General features: G+C 34.3%; 1 protein-coding gene across 2 annotated transcripts in view; it reads right to left on the bottom strand.

Moving 5' to 3' along the window:
• LOC106175168 (tripartite motif-containing protein 2) overlaps positions 1–19,935 on the bottom strand; it is a 55,270-nt gene that overhangs the window by 32,407 nt on the left and 2,928 nt on the right. The window contains exons 3-4 of one of the 2 annotated variants that reach the window (XM_087008648.1): positions 18,680–18,756; positions 9,390–9,469 (exon numbers count right to left, since the gene is read on the bottom strand). In XM_087008648.1, the coding sequence (XP_086864774.1) occupies positions 9,390–9,469; positions 18,680–18,740 (141 nt within the window). In that variant the 5' untranslated portion in view covers positions 18,741–18,756. Of the gene's footprint in view, positions 1–4,722; positions 5,566–9,389; positions 9,470–18,679; positions 18,757–19,935 lie in introns of those variants that run through there. The other variant, XM_013557030.2, reaches the window with a different exon arrangement.

The following is a 19,935-nucleotide window of genomic DNA, read 5'->3' as shown; positions in this document are numbered from 1 at the left end:
TCACACCACTCAGGAATACTTCAACCAAGAAATTGATTATCAAGCACCTTGTAACCCAACAATTTCACTGTGGCTGTGTGGAACACTTCTGGTACTGGGTGTCTGGGATATGGGAATACTCTTATCAATATAGTTGTTAGAAAACAAAATCTAAGAGATAAAATGAAACACTGTTTTTGTAAAAATAATTTTTGACAAGAAACAATCAGTAAACAAATGATCAGAAAAAACAAATAATGAAAACATTAGATAAATGCATGTATAATTCAATATCAATCTATAAAATCAAACTGATTATCAGATATTTAAAGTGAAAACTGATGCTCCATGCTGTGTCCCAAACATATCAAATTCCAAGTAATTCACAGGACAACTGTCAGTAGGTTACACAGCTACCCTCCAAGGTTCATTTCAATTAAAACATCACATCAAGCAGTTGAGGTGTGCTGCTACAACATGAAAAATAATCACCTCACCTAGCGTAGGTCTTGTATCCATTACAATTAAAAACTCATTATGAAAACCATGGTATCCAAACAAACCATGAATAATTGAGGAGGCCTTTGGGCTATATGTGGGTTTTGTTTCTGTTGTAAATCTATCTGTTACATCTCCACTGCTTCCATCAGTGGACTATTATGATCAGTTGCACACCTCACTCTTCTAGTCAATATCCCTGTATGAGAAATCCTCACAGGAATTAGGATATTATGAATTATCCTGACGCTGAAGTCCTCGTTACTCTTTATTCTATTATCTAGTCAATTTTGTTGCCGTCAAGCTTCATATATCTTTTTTTCTCTGCTAACAATTATTTGGTAACTTCAGGGATTGGATCACATCCAGTATTACTTAAACTAAAACTGTTTTTAGACAAACCCAGGAAGCCAGCAGCTTGATTGCAATTAATGGCCTGGCTTGAGTTGTTAACTCATAATTAACCATGACACCTGTTAACTGTGTTGATTACTTTACTTTGACATCACCCACTGGGAGTATATACAATATAACTGTTCTCTACCTGGAGTTAAGCTAAATATGGTCATCCTTCAATTAGTGCTTGGCACAGTGTTGTTCATGTACTGCAACAGTAAAATATCAATAATACAATATATAGGTCCTGAATTGGAGGGGGGTGGGGGGGGGGAGTGGAATGAATTGTCTTATTGCCATGAAAATGAATCAAATTTGATATAAGTTTTATGCCATTTTTCTCATTTTGGGATAAAAAGGGCTACTTTTTTTTTTAAAGACCTCTCCTATTTGAAATAAAGCAGGCTACAGGTCTGTGGTAGTTTAAAGTCTTCATCTCAAAAGTTTCAATCTAAACCCATAATAACTTCCAGCAGCAGTGACCAGGGAAGTTCAAACTCAATGTGTTAGAAGGGGTGGGGCTGGGGGGAGGGGGGGAGGAGAGGGATTTGGAGGGGGGGGGGGCTACCCCTTGAGGTTATCACGTGGTCATGTAATCTGCACAAGACTTGGACCTATTCCTGTAACAAGTTAAGTATGATGAGAACACACTCAGTCTACTCTTACAGTGGGGGGTTAAATGTTAATGATATACAACATTCTATATATTAATACATCAGGAATGCTAGGTACCTCAGCTAGAAATAACTACAGAATGGCAGGACGACATTCATCATATTCCCAAATAGATTACTGCAATAATGAGAGATTATGAAAGCTTACGTGATTAATGCTGGTGAAATATTCTTTCTTGATTTATTTACGAGGCAGAATAATGTCATTCTAAAATAGCACTGTAATCATAATTGTTAAGCATCTGAATAGCAAAATGAAATGCTTATAAAAACTGGACTAAACACACAACTCAATATGCATGCTGAAAGTCACGAAGGCCAAGCCAGAAAAAAAACAAAAAAGTTTTCTTAAATTCTTCAAAACAATAAACATTTGTTTTTAACACACAGCTTCATCTAAATAAAACAAAAACAGATTAGCAGAGTTTGCTTACAACTTATCAACATTTAAATTCTTTACAACCAGCTGTTCCTTAGTTATAGCAGAGCTGACAATTTCACTGAAGTTATAAAAATGGTAGAAAAAAAACTTATGGGGTATTGGGAAATTGGCTGAGGTCATGCAATAAAATCTCAAGCTTTGTCATTAAATAAAGATAAGAAGAAGATACTAGCGTGATACTGTAGAGTTCAGTAGTTGAAGACCTCTGACATGTCACACTGTAGTTATGTCTTAATAACTGGTCATTCTTTCAGTCTCGGTTAAACCAACCAGAAGCCTTCACTCAGATGATGATCATAAGACATGGCACGAGGATCAAAAACTCCAACACAAGCCTAATAACTATCATCTATAGTTTCATTTTCTGATTTCTTTTTGAAGTCACAAGTGCAATCTTCTAATTGAGATTCATTCTTATTTCAAAGGAGATCAAAGTGCTCCAGTCTGGATTCCTGGAAGGTGAAACAAAGGTGAAATGAAGTGATTCCAAAACCCTTGAAATGCTGCTGAAGTGTATACCTTGCTAAGTTGCTAGGAGGAAAAGAATATCAAGACATCCACTTTTACCCTTTTTATTGAAATGAAATACCTTAAACAACGGGCATTTTTATCTTATGATAAAAATTATAATATCTACATGTAACTCAGTGAATTTATGATTAAATATCATACAACACAATACGGTGCATAAAAACATATTTTTTAAACAATAAGGTGGTATATCTGAAAGTGAGCAAATAAAATCTGAAAAACACATTTATCAAAGCAAGAATTAGCTGTACGTACCAGAGCAACAGTGAGCAATGTTGAAAAAGAATCTTTTGTACAAAATAAAATATCAGACCAACTGGTGTAGTTGTAATAGTAAATACCATAATACCCACTTATACATAGGTCTGTATCTTCAGTATTTTTACCATGGATTATATGACTTAAACCTGTATGGTTATCTCTGTGGTAGACTGCACAACTTTTGACAGGTGTGTCAACCCTCTTACCTGTCAGGTGTGTCAACCCTTGTACCTGATGAGGTGACACTGCCAGAGACAGGTGACAGTGACACCTGAACATGAAGATATTAACTCTTCCTCTGGACTGCAGTATTTTATAAGGGCTTCATGTCCTCGCGCATATCAAACACTGTGGTATAATTACAGCAGTGTAAAAAGTGATAATGCAATGTTATCTCAAATACAAGATTGAATGCTTCTCAATTGTTCTGTTCATTGTGCAATTGGTCCTAGCAGTAATTACAATCTGCCAAATCCCAGAAATATTATTATAGCACTAAATTAACTGTGGAAAGCAGAAGCATTAGTAGCTACAAGGAAATGTACTAATACTTGAAATGACATAATCACCATGGCAACTGATGTTATGAAAAACACAACCCTTTCAAACCATGTCACTTACAACTGTATGAACAAAGCTATAAAGTGAATACTAGAAACTTAGCTGCTACTTAATAGACTCAGAAGGACTCAAGGGACACTGCTAATTAATCTTTGCTCTAATTAGTGAGTTGCCCCTCCTCTAATAGACCAGCTCTACATGTAATAGCCTCACCCTAATTGACACAAACCCCATTGCTAACTATGGGTTCCTGGGTACAAGGTAATGCATTGTTATTATTGTATCATTATCAGTTGTCTCCAATGATGACCTCACTTGTAATTCTTCATAATTATGTTCTAATAACCTCAGCCCTTCAAATTATGACAGTTAAATATCTAACAGATTAAAACTATCATGCTAAAAGTACATGTACTCTAACCATGAATTATCCTATGCCTTCCTAGTGAGAATTTTATGAAAACCATCAGCGTGTGTGTGTGTGTGTGTGTGTGTGTTTGTGGAAGTGTGTATGTGCATGCGCATGTATGTGTGCATGTGTCTACTGTTTACTATACTCATACATACATGTATAATCCCAGAATACATTAATCACACATAAGCACAAATTCCTTCAGAGGTATAATTTTCAGCTACAATATTAGATAGCTCTGTCGCATTCCACACACTGCAGCCAACCTTGACATTATGGTGGAGCATGACTTATTATCCTTGAGTTATATGTTAAATATGCATTCCTGCAACATCAAAGAAATCAGAAGATGGTTTCAGTCAAAGGGACAAAAAATTATCATACTGAATTTGATACTGCATCCCAAATATACCACAGGCCTTTGAAGACATGAAGGACCTTGAGTTTCTTTATTTTTTCCAGATTGACATGTTAAAACTCAGTTTTCATATCTGACCTGTGATAAAAATGTATCAAAATCATGAAATAATACCATGTAGGCCATTTTCAACCACACACCAAATCATCACTTAGGTTTTTGTATACTACTAAATGAAAATTACTCCAACTTCAGTTATAATGAAATAATTAGTATCATTCCCATTTTAAAATTACTAAAAGGCTAAAAAAGTTATTATGTGAAACAATTTACCTAATATTTCAGATTTAAAGAGAAATTTACATTAAAAAATGTTTCTGAACTTTTTTGGACATATTGTCACAATAAAAAAACAATAAACATGATATTCACCATTCAATATTAGAAGAAAAACATTTCTGATAAATAAACAACTAACCAGAGTATTAGAATTATAATAAAACCTAACTTACCAAAATCAACTGTCTAAATACATCTTATATTTCTAAAAGAGAAATCCTGAAAAATCACCAACAATCAAGAGTTTTTTTTACATCAAAGTTTAACTCACCAGTTCTACCTCCATCCTCAGCCTCTCCCACTCTATGTAACTCATGATGGAGGATGAAAGGTACAAAAATTCTTCCTCTTGATATCAAATCAGTCCTTTTCCTGCACTCAACTACTGCAGTAACAAAGGTATCACTCTGCACTCAGTTTTAATAAAAATAAGGTTTTCTTCACCAGGGTTCGAGTCAGTAACAGCCAGACGTGTGATGTTAATCCTTCCAAATCGTCATCGTCTGCTGCAGTCAGACCACTCAGGGAAGGCACACTGACAGCTATGTAATACTAAATGTCAGGTCTTTTTTACAGTGTAAACATAGTTTTACCTCTAGCTTAATTCAGTTGGTGACAGTAAGGATATATATGTCTCTGTATGTAAGTCCTTGGTGACAGTAAGAGATGTCAACCTCACTTCTCTATGTCACAGAGTTACGTCTGGTCAGGTAGTTAAGGTAAATACACCGTCACAGTGACAGCATTTGATGTTAACGTCACCCCTCTGTGTCAACCCAACCTTAAACTTGGTGTAGCTAGGACAGTCACAGCGGAGAACAGCAGTCTAGTTTGTCTACCCACATCTCTCACGACACTCCTAGCTGTCAACCCAACTTCGGGGAAATTTCCAACACGGTGACACCAAGACAACCACCTCGTGTCAACAAAACTTCACCAGTGTCAGGCTCATGTTTGGAATGGTCTCACCAACAGACAGGATAGCCCTAGTGACTGGGATAGAAGACTGCCAAGTAAAGTTCAGTGTGTCTTTTAACCTCCTCTGGCCCAGACAAACAATCCACATTACAAGATACCAAATAAAAAAATCTCATCTATCCCTGGACACTGCTGGCAAAAATATGTTGGTCATGCAACGGAGCTTCCATTTTCAGGAATGGCGACCTGTCCCAGCACCCCTTTGTATACTGATGTCAAGACTTATGTGAAAAGAATTACTTTTTAATGTTTAGCAAGGGAGGTTAAGTGTCTGGACAAACCGCATGCCTTTTCAAAAAACCCTAATTTGAATAGGAAATCAATTGTCTTTTTATAAAGACGAGATCATTTATGAGATCTGGAATAAAACAGCCTAATTTGGTTGATATTTATATGGGTGAGAAACAATATATTACTTTGCAGAATTATTTATAGGTACAAGAAATGTGATTATAGATATAAGAACTTACATTAACCTGTTGTTTCTTTCTATGTTTTCTATCCAATTGCATCTGAAGAATTTGTACAAACATGAAGAATTAGTATAAACATGTCGCAGTCTCCTTTCTTCAAGCATAAATAAATAAATAAATAAATAAATAAATAAATAAATAAACTGATTAAGAAATTAATAAACAAAAAAAAAGTTGTCAAGAGAACCCCCTAGTCCCTCAACAGACATTTATCTGATTGATGACTCAGCACATAAAGAGAAATTAGTATGCAATACTGAAAAGTATGATTTCATCATTTCCGTGAAGTGAAATAACGTATGCTGTTCATATCAAACTCAGCCAATATGGTTAACCATACAGAGCATTGTTGGTGGATGAATACAGGTATATTTTAAGGCTGATTACACATTCTTTTCTGGTTTATAAGCCTGAATCATGCATATTTACCTGGACCAGTGTTTATAGCACATCATAATTCTTATGTAAAAAAAAAAAAAACAATGCACGAATCAGAGAATTTACAGAGCAAAGCATGACAGGAGCTTCTCCCTCCTATGACTCCTAAAATTAACTGTTAAAAAACTATTTAAATTTCAATCAAACTTTGGAACTGGTCCCATATCAAAATACACTTACAAAAAGATGTTTTAAACCTTTTTTAAAACAGATAAATAAATAAATAAACAGATTAATAAATAAATTAATAAATAAATAAATAAATAAATAAATAAATAAGACAAAGCACACTATAGCCAGAGCACCTAGTCAGTAGATCAATCAGATAATTGCATTAGATAAGCATCAGACACACCCAAAACCTCAGTTATACCACTCTAAACAATTCAAAAACAATTAACATGTCCTGATACCTTTTCCTTGTGATTTTGTGACAGTCCACACAGGGATCTAAAGTATCTTAACCTGAATAACAATTTATCCAGTTTCTAAATACGGTTCTTAATGATTTATCAGCTTCCTTGACTTGTATGTGTATCTGAAATGGTGATACTTGTTTTATGAAAGCAATGTCTACAACTAAACATTGCTTACCCCCCCCCCCCCCCCCCCTGGAGTTTTACCAACAAAAGTAGCCACTAACATATTGTAGGGCAGGCTCCTGATGTACTGATAGCATAGCTGATATGAAAAGTGATCACAGATAAGTAATAATTATGCTAATTAAATAACTCCAACAGGTTGTTATACTTCTAATCTTCCTTTTCAATTTCAACAGGATATACTGCCAAGAGTGCTTGCAAGTCACACCCACTAAATTATTGACTTGCATAGCTTTAAATCTTCAGAAATATGGTTTAAAACTGTGCACTTCTTGTAAAAAGAGCAAAAAATATCTCTGATAAAGCTCAGGTATAACAGCATGAATACGTTACCTATCTATGCACCAAAATGTCTTTTTTGAGTTGTAAGAGAGAGAGAGAGAGTAAAAAAAACAATAAATATTTCTCTTGCAGTCTATCACATATTTTACAAATTACTTCAGATTTATTAGTACATCAGGTGTCACTCAGGTGTTATAATACATTATTAGACAACAGAGCCACATGCTGTGTACCAGTGGGGTGCATTGCTGGTCAGATATTGCAGGTGGGAAGGTGGCTGGAAACAAATCTTCATTTTTTTAAAGATAATGGGTGAAAACTGCTAGATTAATGTTAGGATAAACTATCTGGTATCCATCTAACTCCTTTTTTTTACTGAAAATATTGTAACCTATGATGATTTATGCCATCAAAACTGGTCAGCACTGGTCACTGATAAGACTAAGACAACCATCAGGGACATTAAACCTATTTATTTACTATTTTTAGGTTAGTAACAGTCCCAGTATTGTATTTATACCTCTCCAGTGCCATGCTGTCCATACACATTACTAAAGTGATTATATGTGCTACAGTTCATCTTCCTGACTCTATCTGGAAGGTACCTCTAGGTGGTAGTCACAAAGTATTCACCAAACCCATCTATTTTCTATATATACCAGGCATTAAATAATATGGAACTTTTTCTGATAGTGTTCATTATCCATAATTGACAGGGCCCTATTGAAACAATCATAAAATGGTTTATTTCCTTAATATATCTGCATGTTTTCTAGATGAGGATAAAAGCCATCACAAGCAGATAAAGCCTATATATTTCTAGTTACTATTTCTAGACACCAAATGATGACTAAAGTACTTGGTACCTTTTTTTTTTTGCTATTGCTCAAACAAATTAGAGATCATTAACTCAACTGTTTTATTTCTGTATCATACATACCAACTAAACACATAAACAATATTCTGCACACCTTTTAAGAATGACTTCCCACTGTTTTCAAGAGTTATGCCATTGTTTATTACATAATAGTCAGAAGATGTTGGCAGTATGGATGCTGTAATGTCTGCCTAGGATCACAGCACAGACTACCTGAACTCTTTGTTGGTGGTCTTCTTGTCCAGGTATGAAGTAATACTGTTATGTAGGTTAACAACAGACACCTGAGTGGATGAAGAAATAAACTAGCTCAACCAGGTACAGATTTACACTTATGTCATATCCAAATATCCTACTACTTTTCAAAAAAAAAAAAAAAAAAAAAAAAAAAGGATGTTTATCTTTAGGTATACAAATCATGATTGCTACCAAGTGTTCACCAGGTTGAGCAATGTCACACCTAACACAATACATGTTGAACAGCCATTATCTTGGTTATTACTTGAGACTTACAAGACATATCATTAAGAAATAAAATTATAAATAAGATTTAAAAAATTTTAAAACATAGTGCTGTTGTGGATACCAAGACTCAAAAAGCAAATGAGAATAAAATGCATCAAAAGCAATTTTGGTGAATGTTAAATATATGAGCATATCGCACAAATAGAAATGACAGTCTGCATCTCTTTTCAAGTAGTATCAGACTTAGTATAACATATGGCAGACATTCAGGTATAGGTAACAGGCCTATAGCCAGAATGAGAGGTTGGTAGAGGTAAAATGGGGTACTTAAAAGTAAAAAATGTAGAGCTTACAATTTAATGTTGTTTGTGTTAATTTTTTTGTACTCTTACTTTTGATATTAAGAAGATATGAATTTCATGATCAAATGCTAATTTCAAAAGTACATGCAGCATAAAGGCAGATCTTTGTGGCAAAAAGGGCATTTTTTTCAGCATAAAGAGCCTCCCTGGCTACAGGCCAGTTCAGTGATCACAGGGTTTGTAACTGTGTATGTGGTGATGACACATGAAGGATAAGGGACCATTCTCAGACCCTATCATACTAACTGTGGATCTAACTATCACCGAGGGGATTCTCACTAAATTGCAATCAAGTTAAGCAGCCTAGATGTCTGATAATTAATTATCGTTTGGTAGCTTCAGTAGACATGCCAGAGATTTAAGCCGCTTAAGCTAAAAGCAATTTTAAAAAAAATGTTGGAGATGGATCGATCCTATTAGATTGATCTAGGTATGGGAACCCAGTCTAAGAAATAACTTACTGTTATCATGTCCTGGTATTCTTCCAGATAGTGAGCAGCAAACATAGTCCTACTCCAGCCAATACTGTTATACTGCTTCACTGGAAATAAAAAACCGTAATGACACATTATTTAGTTTTAACCTTTTAAAACCATTGAAGTGAAATGGTAAATGATTGATATGACTGATAAAATATTTCCTTGCTATGAGCAATAGCAATGTTTTATCAAAAATATGTTAACATCAATAAAGCATGAATGACATCAGTGAACATCTGATCATATAGTTTCTAGCCCAGCCTTAAACCACCTCATTGAACAGAGACAGAAATGGGATGAAAGCAATTGATAGCTGCTCCAACAAAAGGACGAATGACTTGTAATAAATATCATATGAACATTTGCATCAAAATCACAAACTGGACATCAGGTTTTACGGCTGAACTGAATGTTTCAATCATAAGAAAAATATCCTTATTCCCACAAAATATCTTCAATAGCTTTCAACACATTATGACCTATAAATGACTGTCACTCACTCATATTAAACATAGCACACCATTTGCTTTCCTGATTGCTTTTAAACTGAGGGGTGTTTTATTTTTCATTTTGTTAAAAAAGGAAAATCATTTCCTCTCCCTATTATAAAGTTATTATAAAACTTCACCTTTGCCACGTAAGAAATAAAATAGTTTTCAACACAACTAATATGTAGTCTGATTTGAATACTAAGCGTACATAATAATAGGCTAGTGTTATTTCAGTAGGCGTCAAGATTACTACCTGAACTTGAGATTGATAAGAGAAGGCAGCCATGCTTGCATGCTACACTGTGGTAACTTTGTAAAATATTACATTAGAAATCTTCTCTTTGACCTATAATATTCAGAACTTATGTAAATATTCAACAACCAAGGTTAAACACAAATGCAAACTTTAAATGACATGGAAACTCTCAAATCATACTTTAAACATTAAAGTGCAAGGAATTGGAATGCCTCAACTAATTTTTGTGAGAATATCAAAATGTAGTAAAATATTTTCTTGCGGAGTAGAATTTGATACAGTCATGCACACAGCTTTGTACTTAACAGGTGACCCAAACCAGCAAAAGACCATGTAGCAAAATATAAATTTGACTCAACTCCAAAAGCTACAAACTGTAACTAGGTTATTACATGATATCATTACAAGAGGCTGTCACAAGAGGCTTTCATATTTTGACATGAACGCATCTTAATAAAAGTGTACCTGTACCTGCAAACGATGTGCTGAATGTTTCAATCCTAAAAAAAATTCCCTTTTTTCCCACAAAATATCTTCTGTTAACAACCATCTTATGAAACCCTTTATCAATGTACCTGCAAACAATGTGCTGTCTCAAATGGCCTCTTCCTTAAAAAAATAATAAAAAAAAGCCCAGGGGCCATAGGGTCTGCACCCACCCAGCCCAGCCTCTCCTTTGGTACTGGAGACAGAAAATTACAGAACGCAGAACTAAAACCTATAATTTGACATAGTCAAGCCTATGGCTAAATGTCTGGTAAAACATAATAAGACAAAAAACAAAAAATAACTAGAGGATCAGAGAGGCGATACCGCCTCCGAATATTGTACCACCAGCTGGAGTAAGCACATTCGTATGGAAACAACCCCCAAAAAAAGGGACACTATCACCAGTCTTGTGCTTGACAAGCTCTATAAAATGCAATCAACAAGAGTTCTCAAAATATGCAAAAAAATATAACTAAAAATGGTCCAATCAAGCAGATTTTCGAATTGACCTGCATTTTCCTACCATTGATCACTCATGTGATTCTCTAGACAAAAGGCCTATTGGCTTTCCTTGAAATGTGTTGTCAGTGGTGCATATATGCTGACAATAGAGAAAACCTAGGGGCAACACCGAGCACATCTCTGCTAGTTTTGAAGATATGAGGGGCAAGAAAATATACAAAGCTCAGTTCATGGTGAAAAAGTAGGTCAAAGGTCAATTTCAATATCATTGTATATAAATTTCTATTCAAGTTCAATAGTAACCATGGGCATTTCTTTGCCAATTTTGCAGATTTAAAGGCCAGAAAAAATGCAAAAAGCAGTTCATCATAAAAAGTAGGTCAAAGGTCAATTTCAAGGTCACAGTAAAATTACCAGTATAAAACTTCCTATTCAACTTCAATAGTAACTATGGACCCATCTCTGCCAGTTTTGAAGATAAAAGGGAACGGAAATTTGCAAAGTTCAGTTAATGGTGAAAAGTAGGTCAAAGGTCAATTTTAAGGTCATAGTAAATTGCCTCTAATGACTTTCTATTCAAATTCAATAGTAACCATGGGGGTATCTTTGCCAGTTTTGAAAGTATAAGCATTAAAAAAGTTGCAAAGTTCAGTTTATGGTGTAAAGTAGGTCAAAGGTCAATTTCAAGGTCACAGTAAGATTACCAGTATAAGACTTCCTATTCAACTTCAATAGTAACTATGGACCTATCTCTGCCAGTTTTGGAGATAAAAGGGAACCAAAATTTAAAAGTTCAATTCATGATGAAAAGTAGGTCAAAGGTCAATTTCAAGGTCACACTTAGATTGCCAGTATGACTTCCTATTCAAGTTCAATAGTAAGTATGGACCTATCTCTGCCAGTTTTGGAGATAAAAGGGAACGAAATTTGCAAAGTTCAGTTAATGGTGAAAAGTAGGTCAAAGATCAATTTAAAGGTCATAGTAAGATTGCCAGTATATGACTTCCTATTCAAGTTCAATAGTAACTATGGGCATTTCTTTGCCAGTTTTGGAGATATAAGGGACTTAAACGTTACAAAGTTCAGTTCATAGTGAAAAGTAGGTCAAAGGTCAATTTCAAGGTCACAGTTAGATTGCCAGTATGTGACTACCTATTCAACTTTAATAGTAACTATGGACCTATCTCTGCCAGTTTTGGAGATATAAGGGACTAAATGTTTCAGTTTTGGAGTAATGTGCCATAAATTTTCTACAGAAAAAATTAATTAAAATAAAGAAAAGGTCATTTTGGTTGAAATTCTTGAAATGGGAGGTGCTCAGAAGTTCCAGATGTTCAAATTTCATGAAATAATGTCATTTTTGACCAGAAGTTGTCTGCCTCGCCAAGCCTTATGTTTTATTTTCCCGGAGTTCAAAATTTGTTATCCATTACCATATTGCACATTTTGCTTTCACCACCACAATGTACTTTTTGATACAGCATAACTCGAAAACCGTATGGAATACAAAAAAACGGAGACCACTTTAGTGTTGGGCTTTACATGCTCTACAAAATGCAAAAAAGAATGGGTCTCTAGCATTAACGGTTCCCGAATTAGAGACAGTTTTCAATTTCGTTATATTATGGCCGCTACTCCCAGGAAAATGCACCGGTTGACCCCAAATTCACAGAGATGAAAGATGACCCAAAGGGTAGCACCTTCCAATAATATTATAGGTTAGGTCTGTGTAGTTTCTGAATATCAGCGCAAATAATTTTTTTTTTGAAAAAAATTTAGTTTTTTTGAAAATTTGGGCTCGTTTGACCTTGAAATAAAGGTCAAAGGTCAAATTTAAGGGCATATTTGAAATCTCCACATATGACTTTTGGATAGCCGTCTGTAGAAATTTTTCCCATAATTCCTTCCGTAGGGTAGATAATTAGCATTTAATTTTGCCATTTTTGGACAAGGGTGCATTGCAATGAGTGCTACACCTAGACCCCAGCACCGACAAAGCCCAAATTTTACGTGGAACGAGTTGAGATTATAGGTGACCTAAATCCAAGAGATGGGTATTGAGGCCCTTACCGTCTAGGAGGAGAAGCGGTAACGGTGAGATGGCGGCGGAGCCAGAGGAGCCGGCGGAGCCAGCGGAACATGCGGGTCGGGACTAAAACCATGTGTATCGCCAGCGCCTACGCTGGTGGTACAATAATAATAAAGAAAAAACATTTTATATTCTACTCTCTTCTTCAATGCAATTTTTTATTTCCCTTTTGAATCCCCCTTCATTACAAATTTTGATTTTAAAACATCTTCAACTCTGTGAACTTCAGAGCACTCTTAAGTCCGTTTCTCATAACCAAAAAATTAAAATAAAAAATAAATAATTAAATAAATATAACAAATAATTTGAAGTGTTGAAGAAATTCAAATATTTATTTGCTGGACCAAAATCTATAATTTTAAGTGATCTGGTATATATACATTATTACAGTATATAATATTTATTAAACAGGAGCCTGGTCAGTGAAGAAGCCTGAAAAACAGGCCACCATATACCTAGTGTGCAAACAGTGTCACTAACAGCAGGTAATGTGGCCGTGACACTGTCATAATCTCATAACTACAGGGGACATCTCGGCCTCGGTGTGTTATTATCTTGTTACCTGGCCAGTCAAGTGGCCGGGGGCTAAGTGGACAGTGAATTAAGGGGCAGTAAATAACCCCAGGGGGTCTGGTATGGTCTGTGATGTTTACAGGGAGGTATACAAGTACCTGGTACTGGTACGTGCTAATAGTTTTAAATAAAAAAGTAAACTTTAATAAACAAATAAATAATAAAAATAAAAATAAAAATCACTGTTACACTATTTGCTAATATGTGAATGAACTGCAAAACTAAATATACTAAATAACTGTACAAATAAAAAACATACAAAAAAACAAACAAGTAAACAATTTAATAAGCAAGAAATTAATAAAGGTATCAATGATACCTGAAGAAAAATGGATAATAAATAAACAATAATTGTAAGTAAAAAGACAAACAAACAGATAAAAAGCTAATGTTAGGGTGAATTTTTTATTGAAAAAACAAAAAAAAAAAAAAAAAAACAAATACAAACAAACTGTACACCAAAAAGCCTTCTCCACTTTATTTCATACACATGTACTTTTACAAATAAGCTAAGATCTGCCTCTAGGACTAATTTGGTAAATCCTCAGCCATTATTACCACCGTAACAATACAGGGCATATTTTCTGTCCAATAAACACTTGATGACCAAAAGAACAGTGACGCCAATGCCAGGCAATTACAGAATTACAGTAGCACTTAGGATATTTTCTTGTTCCATAACTGATGTTGTCAAACCTTCAATAACTGTGGGGTATTGTGACAGCTACAACGTACTGACCTGGGATATACCCTCACACTCTGGCATATTAGGCAGGAATTTTGGATTATGTCCAGAAAATTGAACATATCAGCCTACAGTATTGTCATTCTTCAACATTCTTATGGAAGAGGTGTTATCCACTCTTTGAATTTTAAGTTTTACCAATATTTTACAGAACTGGCCAAAACAAGTAGTTACTGTATTTTTTTTTTTTTTGTATAAAATAAAGATTTGGTGTTTATCAGTGCCAGAATTAATCAAATAACAGCTTATGGCTTCTATCCGTACTATCATGTCAGTGGTACACATACATCCTATCAATTCACTCCCAAGTTAACTACCACAATGATGTTACTTCCAAGTAAATATTTGTAAATTTATACTTACATGTGTACATTTTGTTCTTGCTTTTATATTACAAATTACAGAAAATGCTGTTACTGCTGTTGGTAATGTGTCACCTCCTGTATGTACACCAAGTGACACAATGACTTAACGACTCGGTGTGACAAGCAACTGTCCTATAATGCTTTAAAGGCAAAAGAAGTTTTGACAGTTTGGTGTGGGGCATCTCTGAACCTCATCTCCAAACACAATAATCACACCTTAATTCCTCTCCTAATTAATCCATCTTTAATTATCCAGTTATCTCTTTTAATCTTGTATTGACCCTGATTTAAATTGAGATTAACATGGTCACAAAGTCACGGAATAAGCTGTTACTGCCATGGCAAGCATTAAAATGTTTTTATATCAGATACATGGAGAGCTACATGTAGTTTATAACTTATGCCACTTTTAATACACAAAACATCCTGTCAAGTAATACCAGTGCAATAAATAAATAAATAAATAAATAAATAAATAAATATATATCTCAAACATAGGCAAATAAGTCAACATTACTTCATTTTAGTCAAATCAAACCATTGGACTCCATGGATATTTTACACAAATCCTGTGGTTTAAGTATCAGGCCTGTAGCCAGCAATTTCAAAAGGATGATTCTTTTTCTGAAAACGTGGACCTTTTACCACGAAACCTTCATGTACCTAGATAAAATTTTAACCAAAAGGGACCTTTTCCCGAACCCCCTGGCTAGGGGACTTAGTATTCAATGCGAACTAAGTCATAAATTATAATGGCCCAAAGGTTGTACACTTAATTGCCACTAATTAACATTAATTAACATTAATAAGATAATTACACACAGGTCAGCTTTAATGACCATTTGGGACAAATGAATAAGATAAACAGTGTCAATGGGATCAAAAGTTCAATAAAGTCTTAATGACTTGGATAAACTTCTCAAAACCAATTAAAGACATTATTATACCTTGTAAAACAAATAGAAATGAAGGCACTGCTCAGACAGATACAAATTATGATGTATTATCTGGACTATATAACTTATGAAGTTGTCACTAACAATGAGCTTAATATATTAAATCAAATAAACTTTAAATCTAATCAATAATAGACAAACCACAATTAAATAATTATATTATTTATAAAAAATAAGAATTATACACATATCTTTTCAAATATTAAAAGTTATAATTTTTGTCAACAGCAAAAATAAATAAATAAATAAATAAATAAATAAATAAATAAATAAATAAATAAATAAGACACTAATAAGCCACTAACCCTGGTGAACAATGCATTTGGTCAGTTTGAACATCAAAAGCTAAGATATCTTTGCACTCATACCCAGAAGCTACATGAATGTGTGTAAGAATCTTAATGAGGACTACCTGTCTTAATTCCCTAATTAATGTGTCCCTGAAGAGACTAGAGGTTAACGAGTGACCCACAGGTATGTGCCCCATTAAGAGAGTACATTCTAATCAATTCTACACCTGGGTATTTAACACATCACAGATATTATGATGGCTGAGAGTATGACAATCTAGAGCGAACATTACTGTAAAGTTAGCTGAGTATGTGAGGGCTGATACAAGTTGTACATAAGATCCTATCATTATCCTTATTGTATGTATGTTAAAATGGCAAAGAAAAAGTTGAGTGCATTGCACCATGCAGCATCTCAATTTCTTTAACGGTTGCACTGATAATACTTTGTACCATGCAAAATATGTTAGTACTGTAACAGGTATAACTGCCACAATTTTTTATGACATTACCAGTACTTAAAATCTTAGATCTACTAAAACCTTGTAATACATTAATTCACAATCAAGGAAAAATACTACTGTGCACATTTAAAAATAAACAAAGTATAATTGTGCAAATAATTTAGCATATTAGTTAAATGCCCATATATCATAGACATATTCAGCAAAATCATTCTAATCGTAGCATATTAGTTAAATGCCCATATATCATAGACATATTCAGCAAAATCATTCTAATCGTAGCATATTAGTTAAATGCCCATATATCATAGACATATTCAGCAAAATCATTCTAATCGTAGAAATGAAAGTACCCAGTAGGAGAGAAGACAAAGTTACATACAATTGATTTACAATTGCATCAAAAGTACATACCTCATAATCTGAGTCAAGCAGGAATGTTTTAAACCACATTATGAATAAGAATGAAGTAGTAAGAAAGTTTAACAGTAGTGTGCAATCGACATGCAAGCACCTGCTGAGCTCCTTCAGTAGTGGTAAGTTTAAAGTGTTACCTGCCCAGTTCTAGTACAGGTAGTAATTCAACAAATAAACAATTCTTTGGTACAAAAATGAAACCAAAATAACTTCCGACAATTACCGGGGTATATCATGAAAAATCACAATCATGAATGAAATGGAGACAGAAAATAAACCACAGATCACAATATCTGCCGTCTTATCACATGTCAACATCACATCTAGCCACCACAAAACACGGACACCTCGCAATTATGGTCACTTTTATAACCACAAGACAGGCAGCCAGCTTTAATGTACCAGAAAAGTGGACATCACATGCAGATCTGCTCGTAGAGAGAGATCTGGATCTTAAATTGATTTTTGTCTATTTTGTGATTGAGTGAATTTGTTTCTCAGTTTGCCGCACACGTACCTAGTGCAGTTTCAAGTGACCTCTGCAAACTCACGGCATCAGGAAGGGGAGGGGGGGGGGCAGAGTACTTTAAAGACAGTAATAGAGACAGATATCTCTCAATGCACTCATATAAAGACTATTCTATATAAAGATTTTCAGTATGTACTTTTTCATTCATGCAGTTAAAATTTTAAAACAGATAAGAATGTATTGTTTCAGAAATTAATTAAATTCAGTGAAATCATTATCTGTAAAACTATAAATAAAAAAGACACAGCTATTTTCAGGAGGTAATTAAGAATTTCAAAATTACATATCATCTTAACTCTAGTCATCAGTGACCCAGATTAAAAACTGACAAAAGCTTCAAGTGTTTGGTGAACTGTGGTCTTTCTGTAATTTATCAATTATAACTGAAGGCAGTATATGTCTAATATCCTGTTTAAATGATAAACTGTCTCCACAGAGCTCAAGACACCTGCATGTGTAAAAGAATTAAAGCAGACACATTTAAAGATAGTCACTAATAGTTCTCAATTTAAGAGAGCAACTGAGTGCATCTTTTTTAACTTTCTGCTACGGGTATATGAAAAACAATAGCCTCTTTTTTACAAGCCCCATTTTATCTCAGATAAACTGTGCTCATTCACACTGGTGATGATACACAGCCAATGGAATATTAAACTCATTTCCAAACATGTGGAGATAGCACCATATTTTAAACCTAGACTTTTGAAAGATATAAAAAGATCAATGATTATCAGATAAGTCTTATTTGGAATGTCACTGCATGTCTACTTAAGTGAATTATATTTTTCCTTTGTGTAATTTATGTCGTAGTATTTATGCCAAGAACCAGTTTTACTAAGGTGTACTTACCTGTGGAATCATTTCATTAATCCTATTTTAACATAAAGAAGATTAATCACTTTTTGAACAAGTATTGCTAATTCATGCATGTTTGAACAATGCAAAGATTCCTATGCACCTAGGACATCAATGCCCTTGGATAGCCAAGTACGAGTTGATTACCCCTATCTCCCATTTAACAATGTCAATATTAATGTTACAAAAATGGACAAATTTTTGGCAAACATTTGTTTAATGTCTGTCAGCATGGTGGCACTGTGATTGCAACATTTATAGATAGTTGAAAAAACAAGAAAAAAAACTCACCATGCCCACTAATCCCCCGTTTCCACAACAAGATATTATCCAAGTCCACCGTTTCTGCCATTTATCCTCTTGATAATCTGAAAAAAGTTATCATTCATATCAAAATATAATCTAGTACTTAGTATATTCCATTCCTTCCAACATGACATTAAACAGGGTGCTACTTCTAAACTTATATGTATGTTTCAATGTACTTTGAGAAAGATGAGGGGCGTGCAATTGTCTAATCTTCCTTTTGTTATGAAAAAGACAACATTAAAATTTCAACAGAGATTCTCAGAAGTAAATATTCAAAAACTCCTCACTGCTGTGAACAAATGTAACCTCAATATGCTGTCTAAGTACATGAAAAAAAAATCCGAAAATGTAATTCATAATCATTAAGTCATATAAAACTTGGACCCATTATTCGTGTATAATGGGTCCAACATCTGAATAAAACAAGTAAATATAATTCATGCATACAGTTAGGCCGTGACTTCAATAACTTAAATTAATGATCGCATTTGTTAAAAGAAAACTTATCTGCCCAACACTAAACAGTTGTCATGAAATCACGGCCCAATCCCACATTGTGTACCTTGAAATAATCATATCAGCCTACCTCCTCTCTGGCCTTACCTGCACCAGACGTGTTACCTCCACTTATCTACAGTTATCAATATCACGGTTTGCTTTGATTATAGTCCATATTGTGTAAATATTGCAGTATATAAAGAAACAGATCAACCCACACATCTTCTGATATCCTGTTGTTAATTTAATCCACTGGAAACTTTGTGCCACTTCGGTCTGTTTATGTGGGGCAACTTTTATCTTATCAGTCATCAGTCTTTTAATAATAATTATAGTAATATTTCTAATATTTTACAATGAAAATGACCAAACATTATTATATAAATATATAAATCATGTCTAGTGACAATAACTAGCTTCTACAATATTTTGCAAAGAATATTTTTCACATTATATACAGCAATAAAAATGCATTTCATTAAGTTAAAAATTTGTAACCCTAGTAAAATGAAGGATGGGGGGGGGGGGAAGGGTTTGGTGACAAAAATAACATTAATATTTGCTTACAGTAAAAAAAAAACATTGCACTAGTGGGTGGGAAGTAGAATAAGGGAAGCTAGGGCTGTTGAATCAACACGTGTATGTGTGTATACTTGGGGGGGGGGGGGGGGGGGGGAAGGGTGCAAATAAGGAAAGAGAAGAAAACCTAAGATGAGGGCCTATTGTGTATATCCCTTTCA

This window comes from Lingula anatina, chromosome 3 (genome assembly GCF_051362555.1).
Source record: "Lingula anatina isolate TDL-2025a chromosome 3, LinAna3.0, whole genome shotgun sequence".
Classification (NCBI taxonomy): Eukaryota; Metazoa; Brachiopoda; class Lingulata; order Lingulida; family Lingulidae; genus Lingula; species Lingula anatina.
Note: the sequence above shows the minus strand (reverse complement) of the source record. Positions and strands in the feature narration are given on the sequence as shown.